This window comes from Haemaphysalis longicornis, unplaced genomic scaffold (assembly GCF_048455015.1).
Source record: "Haemaphysalis longicornis isolate Haplotype H1 unplaced genomic scaffold, Haemaphysalis longicornis Haplotype H1 scaffold_6, whole genome shotgun sequence".
Lineage (NCBI taxonomy): Eukaryota > Metazoa > Arthropoda > Arachnida > Ixodida > Ixodidae > Haemaphysalis > Haemaphysalis longicornis.
Window position 1 is genome coordinate 174,404,320 of NW_027526407.1, and position 12,112 is coordinate 174,416,431.

General features: G+C 49.4%; 1 protein-coding gene across 3 annotated transcripts in view; it reads right to left on the bottom strand.

Annotated features, from left to right (window-relative positions):
- The window catches only part of LOC144142071 (uncharacterized), an 88,617-nt gene that overhangs the window by 12,608 nt on the left and 63,897 nt on the right, over window positions 1–12,112 (bottom strand). For 2 of the 3 annotated variants that reach the window (XR_013316812.1, XM_077673500.1), the window contains one exon: window positions 2,934–3,018. The exons of the other annotated variant lie outside the window; for it this stretch is intronic. Coding sequence is in view for 1 of the 2 variants with exons in the window: in XM_077673500.1 (XP_077529626.1) it covers window positions 2,963–3,018 (56 nt within the window). In the remaining variant the exon portion in view is untranslated. Of the gene's footprint in view, window positions 1–2,933; window positions 3,019–12,112 lie in introns of those variants that run through there. 3 annotated transcript variants of the gene reach the window in all.

Below are 12,112 nucleotides of genomic sequence, written 5' to 3' on the forward strand. Positions count from 1 at the left end.
CCGTCATGGTCTTGATCTTGTTGACTATTATTATATTTTTCTTTTCTGCCTGAAAGGTGACGCCCAGTATCTTGCTGCTTTGAGCAGGGGGGATAATGTGCCCATCTATGTGTATGGCGATGGTGGATGGTGGGTTGGAGACACCAGCAATATTTCGCAATTTCGAGGGGCGCAGTTCAGAGCGCATGACCTTGCGTCGCTATTCCCTACATCCGCTGCTTCCTGTAGGCGCTTTTCCATTGCTCCCACTGAATCCGTGGTGGACCAGATGGTAATGTCATCCGCGTAGAGGCCATGATTTATACCCTCAATAGAATTAAGTGGTGCAGGGAGTCCTATGAGAGAATTGTTAAAGAGGAGGGAAGATAGTACAGCCACCTGTGGAATTCCACGTCCTCCTATTGGAAAGGGGTCCGTGGATTGGTCCCCTACTTTGAGTATGGCTTTCCGATCTGTGAGGAAAGACTTGACATACTGGTACGTCTTGACTCCGCAATTCAGGGTGTTCAGCTTCGCAGAATGGTCGTGGGTTTCACATTGTCGAAAGCACCCTTTAAATCCAGCGTCAATATAGCCGTCGTGGAGTTACGGGTTGCGGGTCTCATTGCTTCTTTGAGCTGGAGCAGTATAACCTGCGTTGATAAATGGTGTCGGAAAGCTACAAAGCTACCATTTCTGGGAGCAGTTTTTCTTATCTTCCAGAACGGATCGAATTCTTTTGAGGACGATTTGGTCTAGGAGTTTTCTTATGCACGAAGTAAAAGATATGGGCTGGAGGTTCTGTATTCTGGGTGGTTTTCCTTGTTTCGGGAACAGCCGAACTTCCGCGGTCGTCCAGTAGATATGTGATCCATTCCTCGAGCTGTGTGTCTTTTCAAAGTCTGTATGGCTGCGGTAACTTGGTGCAATTGGATGTCCTCGTCCAGCGCAGGGTTTGGTGCTCCAGAATACGATGGTACGGCTTCTGTTGGGTGTGTCTGAAGATACGTGATCTTGAGGATTGTGAGCAGGGCTTACATGTCTCCACAAAATTGGTGTGTGATTTTAGCCATGTTGTGTTTGAAGTCTGTTTTGCTAGCTGAGCAGTTCATCAAGTAGCGGAGGAGCTTCCATGTTTTCGCCGTGGTGAGGTTGCCGCGCAGGTCATCACATTGAGAAAGGCAGTTTTCCCTACCGAGAGAATGGTCGTACTTCGCCGCTTCTTGTGTTAGCGGTGCCATTCATTTTCTTAATCTTCGGTTATGTCTCTGCTGCTTCAATCGGCGCGGCAAACTTGTCCTGGCTTCACAGGTGTGCAGTAATTGAGAGTCAATGCACGACGTGGCTGTGGTTGTCTTTGTTATTTTGGTTTGTGCTAAGAAATTCTCATGGAGTTTTTTGATCCAGTCTTAGAAAGAGATTTTGACTTAGGTTTCTTCGGCAGGTGAGTAGCTGCTTCGTTTTTCTCTGGGCTTCGTCCAGCCCGTGAGGCGAGCGCGACCTATTACCGCTTTGAATTTCGATCTTAATACAGTGGTAAATATGATGGCGTGATCCCTGCCTTGATATTCGCCCGCGTGGATCCATTGAACTTGAGGAATGTTTTTTATAAAAGTCAGATCGGGAGCTGTCTCTTGAGTGACGTTTGTGCCAATGCGTGTATATCTACTGTGGTCTGACAATCGTGAGGGCTTCAGATGGTATCAGTGAGTGCAGTCTATTGCCACCTGGGTTCGTGTATGCGTAGCCCCAAAGAGGGTGAGCAGCTTTGAAATCCCCTGTAATGACAAGGGGGTTGTTCGCTGCTTTGACTTGTTGAAGAATAAGTGGGGTGCTTTTAGGCCTGCATTACACATTCAAAACGCACAGCGAGTGGACCATCTTGTGGACTTGTGTAATAATTTCAAGTAGAATGGCAATTGCTTGGAACTGCTTAAGTAAGTGTTAAATCGCCACGTATCGTTTGCTCCCACAGTGTGCAGGCTTTTGTTTGTGCCTGTTTTGTGCGTTATGTATTCTGGAAGGCGAACTTGTGTATTAGGTAGTTTCTTGCAGAGCTCTAATTGTTTGTGTCGTCGTGGAAGAGGAGTTGTTTTGGGAGTCATCAATATTTGTTCTTGAAACCTCTGCAGTTCCACTGCCATATATTGCTTGCCCTTGAGACAATTGATTATTGGGTGGATGTAGGTCTATCTTGAATATTGGGTGAGGAGAGACATGTCGGGTTTGCGTTATCTCGTTTGGTGGTCTTCGTGGTGCGGGAATTATTGTCGGCTTCCTCGAGAACCTACACCCGCCTCTCTAGCCTCTCAAAAGTGTGCACTTCTCTAAGTTATGGTATCAAGAAACGTTCCCGTCTGTGTGGAAGGTCGAGCGTAAAATCGTGACCACCGGACCGATTTTCATAGACTTTGCGTTCAACGGGATCGCTCACTTTTGGAAGTACTGTACATGGTTTATGAATTGGAATCTCATCACAAACTAGTGAATTTGTTTGAGATCAAGCCAGCGTCGTCAGCTCCTTTTGGCCTACAGGCGGTGTTCAGCCACCGCGAACAGTTTGTTTCAGCATTCTTCTGACATGCCGGCAAGACTACCTTGTGAGCTAGGAGAGGGTGACATATCGCAGAGGGACGCGCAAGCTGGCTTCCGACATCTGAAGTGCGCATGCCCGTTTATTTCTCATGGCCACTGTCCGGCGGCAGCACCCGCAAATAAAAGGTGCTGCGTTTCGCGGTTGTGTAAACTTTGCTTTCCAGCAGCGCATTGTTGTGTACACATATTATCAGTGAGAGGCGTAAAGCTTAGCCTTAAAAGCACCACCAATATTTCCTGGAAGGCGTCTTGGTGATGTATATAAATAAAAGCTTACAAGGTTTTCTGTCAGCCAATCAGCGACCTTCATTCGACAATGAATGCAAAAATAGAATTGGGTCTTTTTTGTCTCCAATAAACAATTTATAAATACGCTATCTTTATTGCTTTATGGGTCTTTTCTGATGCATTGGCAGACTGAAGACTTCGTGCATTCATGTTGACCTAAGAGAATAGAGAAAGGAACATAAAAACTCTTATCTCTTCAACAATGTTATTGCTCAGTGTAAAAAATGAAAGAATACAAAAAACCAGCCGTTTTGATTTTTGGGGCAAACGTTTCGGTTGACAATGGGAAGAAATTATAACTGAGGCTGTTGCCTGGCCTACCCTGCAGTCACCGTAGCAGGTTTCTCTACGCGGACGTCAAAACCATCTGGACCAAAGAAGAGGACGTGCTCGGCAACGAGATAACAGAGCTATTCAAAAGACTATGGGGTGCACCCGGCGTACACGGGAATAAAAATATGGCAAACTAGGTTCTCTGTTGACTACCGGCGATGGAACAACATCACCAAAAAGCTCGTATGCCCTTACCACAAATTGACGACGCCCTCGACCATCTTTGCAAAGCAAAATGCGTCGCTCGCCGGAACTGAAAACTGTCTGCTGGCAAGTTGGATTCGGCGAGTAAGACTAAGAGAAGACTGCATTTATAACCCCGAAAGGCGTAGTCCAGTTCACGTTGAAGCCTTTTGGGCAGTGCTTGGCACCATAATTTTTTGCAACAGTAATCGTCACTTTACCAGCTAGCGTGAAGTGGCAAACATGCCTGGTATACCTCGTCGATGTAGTGGTATTTGCCAGAAGGTTCTACGAGACTTGCGAGGTTGAAGTATGTAGTCGTAGCAAGTCGTACGTCGCGGTTAATGCTAAAGCCTGAAAAGTTCCTCTTCGAGTACGGGGAACTCGGGTTTCTTGGCCACGTCATCAACGCAAGGGGATTCCGAGATTTTCTATAAGAAATTCAGCCAAAGCGAACTTCCCAAGAGTGATACATAAAACGGCGTGAAAAAATTCCTTCAACTTTCTTGTTCTGTGGGCGCTTCATCACAAAATTTTCACATATTGCAGAGCCAATGACGCGTTTGACGACAAACAGGAGCTGTTTCAGTTAGGGAATTCGGTATAGGCAGCATTCCGCGAGCTGCAACAGCGCCTGCCAAGCCCGCGTGCGCTCGCTCATGTCGACAATAAAGCCGAATCGAAATGCACATGTACGCCGGTGAACTAGGCTTTGTTTGCCCTTTTCGTAAAAAGCACAGCGCTTGCGAAAAACGTATCGCCTATGCTAGCCATGGTTTGTCAAAGAAAGGGAGAAACTATGAAGCTGCGGAGAAACACTGCCTCGATACTATATGGGTTATCTCAAGCGTATTGCTAGTATGAGTATATCAAACCGTTTATAATGCAACAGACCACCATGACCTCAGCAGGCTCGCAAATTTGAATGACCACTCTCGCCGTCTAGGCGATGGAGCTGTCGCATGGAAGAATTAGACGTTACGATTGTGCATAAATGCCGCAGGAAAGATAGGGACGCCGACAGCCTGTTTCGCGTCACCATAGACCCACCCTCACAAGACTTTGATGAAGAGGATGCATTGTTGGGAGTCGTGACGGAGACCTATCTAGCAGCTTAGCAGGGCACCGACCTCGAATAGGAGTCCGTATCGAATATTTCCAAGCGTTCAACGTCATCGTACCAAGGACCCTTAAGCGCAACTTCCCGGCATTTCGCCTGAAAGACTCCATTCTCGCAAATAACCTTAAAAACCGGAAGAGAACAAACTTTATTCTGGTCGTTTCCGCGGACCTTCATAAAAATTTTGGTGGTGTGTGCCACGATGAGTTGTGTCCCAGACAACTTAACCCAGTACGCACTGTTGAACAAATCAAGGCGAAGAACTACTCTTTCCGCTATACACTCAAAGTCTCCCACTGCGTCCGCGCCTGCCGTAGCGGCCAGCGAGATAAAACGCCGCTAACAAGACCCCCGGACTTCTGTAGCCGACCGCCACGTGCCCATTTCTTACGTCTCTAGACGCGAACAAGTATATTGTCCTAACGGCAGACAACAAGACGCGCTACACAGAGACCGCAGCTCACCCTCAAGAGGCTGCACAAGTCACAAAGTTCTTCATCCTCTAAGGTCTGCTGCGGTATGCAGCCTCTGAAATCTTTTTCACGGTCTCATGTACGGACTTTTCTTCGGAGGTCATGCAAAAAGGCTTATTCTACAGGAACACGGATCACTGCGAAATAACGGCGTACCACCCATAAATAACACTCGATTGAAACGCCTGAACGACACATGTGCGAATACTCGACGTTTAACACAACATGTGGGACGAAGTCCTGCCTTAAGTCACGTTTGTGTACAACACAACTATCGTGTAACTTACATATATAACACTGTTCGAGCTTGTGTAGGACAGACGGCCGCCTGGGATTACTGACGCCATGCTACCGTACGTAGAAGACGACAACTTCAATTGCGACGTCCTAGAAGACCTACAGCATGACGAGCAGGCCGGCCAGTTGGCTCGAGTTCGTACTACGCGCCAGGAGCTTGTGAAGGCAGGAGTCCGGACGCTACAGCACCCGACAGCGACACGCCGAGTATCATCCCGAAAATCTTGTTGAGCTTTTGCCACCGATTCGTTGAGGCGGACGCAGTGTTGGGGTACTGCAACTTTATCTTGGGCCTTACAAAATTAAGCGACATGTTGTCCAACTTATCTAAGAGATTTTCCGGATGATGACTCAGGCACATCGCCGTGGCGCACTGGGCCCAAAGTAGACCGAGCAGTTTGCCATAAGGCTCTCTACGCAAGGTGATGGACTTTTTATGTTTGTTCTGCCGTTTTGGTTATCGCATCAGATCAATAAAATTTCAGGTTTTTGGGTAATGATCGAACTTTGCAATATGGTTTGTTTGAGTATATGTTCGGTTGCGAGCGTCTGGCTGCGCGCGGCTGTTTTAACGGAGTTGTGAAGTGCGCGTTTTTATCTTTCTTTTGGAATACCGCGCGTGCAATCTGGTTTGATAGCAAGCCCTCAACAGTTCTCAAACCGTTCACGCCGAAGTATAAATGGTCGCAAGGCAAACACCCTGGCATACGATTCGCCGATATTCGTATGTTCACGCCACGTTCTTCAGTTCGTCGTAGGCGGGTGTAAATTGTTTTCAGCTTTACGCAGAGCACACGTTGACGCCAATATACTGTGTTATCTGAAGAAACCTGCGTCAATCTTGGCTAAATTACAATTTTCTCCTTTTTGCTATCGTAGGGCCACTGCTTACTTTATTTTCAAATCGCACAAACGGCGTTTCCAAATCTAACATTTTAACCTTGCTAAAACCAATGCAACATTCAGTACACTTTCTATTAACTGTAGGTCCCCATATGCACCGAAAAGGTAAGCGGGCTCCAAAAATAATTTTTACAATTTCGCCTATACAATTTTTGGTAGCTGTTTCTTTTAACTACTTTTCATTACGACTATAACGTATAATTTTAAATGTGATAACATAAACAAATTCAGAGTTAATAATATTGGACCACTAACTTTTATTTTGTTCTTTCAGTTAGATTTTACTTCAATGTCTTTGTATGTATTACGTAACAACGTCATTTCGGTTGTAATAAAACGTATTTTCAATTCAATTGAGTTTGTTTCCGTATTTTTGGGATTCATTGAAAAAACAACTTTGTTAAACCCTACTCAGTTACCTTTGCAGAAGTTTAAAATATCAGCCTATTAGGCTAAATTAAAGTATTTATATTAGAAATCCCGTAAAAAAATTACGATATGGTGGTAGAATGAAACGTGCCACTTTGTGCAAACATATTGCCACGGCTGGTAATGAGTTTGAACTTTGACGCCATGCCCTGGGCAGGCATTCACCAACCGCTCTTGCTTCTCCACATACCCAACTTGGGGGATAGCCGCTGATAACTTGCCGAGACGACGACGACGAAGAAAGGGACCCGGAGAAGAAGGAAAGGAAGAGGAGCTCGAGAGTTCGGCAAAGATTAGAGGTTCGCAGTTCGCTTGTGGGCACAAGTTCGCCTGTGTAAATTAAGCATTCCGCTAGTAGTTTTGTTTATACCGTGACAGAAGTGGTAGAGTTGCGGGGTACATGATACCCGGTTCATCAAGAGCTTCGAGTAAGCTCCAGCACACCGTGATCACGCCTGTTCACGAGAGGACCAGCCGACGCCTACTTCGTCTGCCGGTGGAGTACGGGCTGCTCCCAGATCGCAGAGCCAGGATGACGGGACGGGACAACAGCGCACCGGTACCGCCTGAGACTCCCATGACAGTTGGGTGCGTGGTCCAGCAGCAACGGGTGCCGAAGTCCTTTTATGGCGAACCTTTCGAATATGCGGAGGACTGGCTCGACCAGTTTGAGCGTGTCGCCAGATTCAACGGCTGGGATGAGCAGCGTAAGCTTCACAATGCCTACTATGCTCTGGAAGAATCCGCGCGACCTGGTTTGAGAACAACGAAGCTGCAATGACCTCCTGGAAGGCTTTTCGCCAGCGGCTACTCGCTACCTATGTGAGCATGGACTGCAAATAAAAGGCTGAGATTGCGCTGCAGGCGAGGAACCAACGTCCAAATGAGAGCGTTTCCATGCACGTCTAAGACATGGTCAGCTTATTTAGGCGCGCAGATCCATCCATGCCCGAGGACAAGAAGTTGCGGCACTTGATGCGCGGCGTGAAGCAAGAGATCTTCGCCGGACTGATGAGGGATCCTCCAAAAACAGTCCCCGGATTTGTTCAAGAGGCCACCGCGAGAGAGACGACGCTTCAACAAAGGGCACGGCAGTATAGCCGCCGGGAAGCTGCCGTCTCTGGTACGAACGTTCTGACAGCGCTGAAGGCAACGTCGACGGCCGTTGTGAACTAGTCAGGAGGATAGTCCGGGAGGAGCGGCAGGCAGTGCTGCATGGTGAGGTGCCCCGTCCCACTGTGTCAGTTACTGAGCTCGTTAGGGACGAAATCAGGAAGGCTGCGCGGGTTCCCGAACCAGCTGACGAGTGTGCACGGCCAGCGCTGCCCAGATCTACGTATGTAGAGACCCTACGTCAGTCCCTCTACTGTCCTCAGCCTACTATCGCCACTGGTGAACCGCAACCAACCGCCGTAAACTTCATGCCGCGTCCCGCCGCGCCACGTCCCGCCGTGCTGTACTCCGAAGAGAGAAACTCCCGGAAAAGTGATATTTGGCGCACCCCTGACCGCATACCCCTTTGCTTCCACTGCGGGGAGGCTGGTCATGTGTATCTCGCGTGCCCATACCGCCAGGCCGGTTTGCGTGGGTTCGCACTCAATGCGCCGCGTCCACGAAACGGAGAACGGCCGCCTGAGGTAGCAAGATACCTCGCCGAACAGTACGACATGTTCCCCCACCGACGATCTGAGTCCCGTTAACCGTTCCCGAACGGACGCCGCTCCTTTAGTCCTCGCTTCGCGCCCAACTCCACCAACCGCCTATCGCGCAGCCCTGAAAGCCGGGGAAACTGAAGTCAGCGACCCCTGGTGGTGAGGCCGCTGATGACGAATCGCTTGAAGATCCTCTATTTCGACGACGACGACGGGAGCGACCGGATACCAACGACGAGACGCCCAGTGACAACAAAATCTGCACCACCAACCGGCTTCCTGCGACCTACTTGTAAAAATCGACGACTTTCCGACGACTGCGTTGGCCGACACGGGCGCAGATTACTCCGTTATTAGCAAGGCTCTAGCGATTTCACTTAGGAAAGGTATCACCCCTTGGACATGCCTACAAATTCGCAAAGCTGGGGGTCATCTACTTACACCTTCCGGTATATGCAATGCGCGGGTCGAGATCCGCGGCTTCACGTACATCGGCACCTTTGCAGTACTTCCCGATTGTTCGAGGGATTTGATACTTGGCATGGACTTTCTCAACTCGTATGGGGCCGTTGTTGACTTACCGAAGTCCACAATCACATTCTCCACAAAGAAAGCTATAGCCGTAAGCATCACCGACCGACATGACACGGCCCTTCGCATTGTCGACGACAACGTAACGCTTCCCGCCCGCACAAGCGTACTTGTCGACGTTAGAAGTGACGCATTTGTCGACTACGAAGGTATAGCCGAATGGAATATCCGGTTGCTACTGGATAAGGGTATCTGTATCGCAAGAGGGTTTCTACACCTTCAGAATGGGTGCACACCTGTCTTGCTTACCAACTTCACCAATGAGCGTCGCCACCTCGCGAAAGGTACCACCGTTGTATTCATCTAGGAAGTCGCCGAAGTGACCAATTTAACTTCATTGGGGACAACTTCGGATGAGTGGCCGACAGCTGACATGCACATACCCGTGAAAATCGACCAGAAACTCTCGAGAACAGAGAAGGATGCTTTAATACGCGTTGTGCGCGAATTGTCCGATTGCTTTGCCGCGACATCTAAAGTGCGCCGTACGCCGGTCGCGAAGCACCGAATAATTACAGACGAGTCCGCCAGGCCTGTGCGGCAGCACCCGTACAGAGTGTCGCCTAAGGAGCGGGAGGCAATCAAAACGTAAGTGGAATAGATGCTGGCAGATGATGTTATCCAACCGTCGAGAAGCGCATGGGCCTCACCTGTCGTGCTAGTAAGAAAAAAGGACAACACCCTCCGTTTTGCGTTGATTACCGCAGATTGAACAGTGTTACAAAGCGAGACGGGTATCCCCTGCCCAGAATTGATGACACATTAGACCGCCAGCGTGATGCTGAATTCGTTTCATCATTCGACCTAAAATCTGGCTATTGGCAAATCGAGGTCGACGAGCGAGATCGCGAGAAGACGGCGTTCGTGACACCGGACGGCCTATACGAATTCAAGGTCCTTTCGTTCGGCCTATGCTCTGCGCCGGCTACGTTCCAGCGCATGATGGACACTGTTCTGGCTGGACTCAAATGGCAGACGTGGCTCGCGTATTTGGATGACGTGGTTGTGTTTTCTAGCACGTTCACAAAGCATTTGTCCCGCCTGAGAAGTGTCCTGGAAGGCATTCGTGTAGCACAGTTAACTATGAAGCCGGAGAAAGGTCACCTTGGTTTTCAAGAGCTTAAATTTCTGGGCCATGTTGTGAGTGCTAATGGCGTTCGACCAGACCCCAAAAAAACGACTGCTGTGGCCTCGTTTCCTCGACCGAGTGATAAGAAGGCTCTCCGACGCTTCTTGGGACTTTGCGCATACTACAGACGCTTTGTGGAAGGCTTTTCTTACATAGCGGAGCCCCTCACGCGACTTATAAAAGATAGCGTAACCTTCGAATGGAGTGAAAAACAGCAGAATGCGTTTGACGCCCTCCGTGAGCGCTTGCAAACTGCACCCGTACTGGCTGACTTCGACGACGCTTCGGACACCAAAATTCTTACTGACGCCAGCAACGTTGGCATCGGTGCCATCCTCGTACAGTGGCAGAACGGTGTAGAGAAAGTGATAGCATACGCTAGCCGCGCTCTTTCCAAAGCGGAAAGTAACTATTCCGCGACAGAGAAAGAATGCCTAGCAGTAGTGTGGGCTATCAGCAAGTTTCGCCCGTACTTGTACGATAGGCCATTCCGTGCTGTTAGCGACCACCATTCCCTCTGCTGGCTCGCAAACCTCAAAGACCCATCCGGACGGCTTGCTCGGTGGAGCTTACGGCTAGAAGAATACGATATCACGGTCGTATACAAATCGGGTAGGAAACACTGTGACGCTGACTGCTTGCCCGAGTACCGCTTCCGGCCGGATCGTCCGACCCCGATGAGGAATATCCGTTCATCGGAGTCGTTCATACTGCGGATATGGCAGCACATCAATTGGCCGACGCAGAATTGCGACCACTCATTGAATACCTTCGCGGAAACATTACCACGGCTCCACGCACGTATCTCCGGGGACTAAATTTTTACTGCCTACTGGACGACGTACTGCACAAAAGGAATCACGACCATAGCAAGGAGAAGTTTGTCCTCGTCATTCCGTCAGCATTACGAACTGAAATTTTACAGGCCTGCCATGATGAACCAACCGCTGGGCACCTAGGAGTCGGCCGCACGTTTGCAAGAATCCATCAGAAATACTACTGGCCCAAACTACTAACATCAGTGCAGCAGTATGTGAGGACCTGCCGTGACTGCCAGCGACGCAAGGCACCAACCGTCAAACCCGCAGGACTACTACATCCGCTGGATCCGCCGGACGCACCATTTCGCCAAATTGGGATGGACCTACGTTTTTCATTCCCGAGGTAGTCATCGGGGAACAAGTGGATTATTGTTGCTACGGATTATTTGACGCGGTACGCTGAGACGGCGGCGGTTCCACGTGCAACTGCTGCAGAGATGGCCAAATGTTTTCTCTACAACATCGTTCTCCGACATGGCGCGCCTGCTGTTATTTTAACAGACCGCGGCACAGCATTCACCACAGACTTAGTGCAGGACGTCCTCCGGTTGACGCACAGCGCTCATCGAAAAAGTACCAAATACCACCCCCAAACAAACGGCTTGACGGAGCGAATAAACCGAACATTGGCAGATATGCTGTCTATGTACATTGACCTTCACCACAGGACCTGGGACGAAATTCTTCCCTACGCCACCTTCGCTTACAATACGGCTGTGCAGGAAACTACTCGCTTCACTCCGTTTTGGCTTTTGTACGGTCGCCAGGTCACTACGACGCTAGACGCAATGCTGCCTGTTGATAACGGTGCAATAACGAACGCCAATATCGAAAACCTGACGCAGAGAGCTGAAGAGGCTCGCCAGCTGGCCCGCTTCCGAATCCGCACACAGCAAGAAATTGATACCCGGCGATACAATACCGGGCGTCGCGATGTGGAGTACCGACCCGGCGATCTCGTATGGGTATGGACCCCCATTCGCCGTCGTGGCCTTTCAGAGAAGCTACTGCGGCGTTACTTCGAGCCTTATAAGGTTCTGTCACGTCTATCGGACGTTACCTACGTCGTGGTTCCAGAAGGAAACTCGTTTTCCTCTCCAAGGCGACAGCAGTGCCCAGACGTTGTACATGTCATACGCCTGAAACCATATATCGCCCGGTGACAAGGCGATGACTGTTCGTGCGCGTTTGCGTCCCCGCCGCATGTTGAAGTTGTACCCAAGTGGTTATAATTATCCTCTTGTTTTAAACGAGTGGCATCGGGTCGATGCCATCCAGGAGGAGGGGGCAATGCCACGGCTGGTAATGAGTTTGAACTT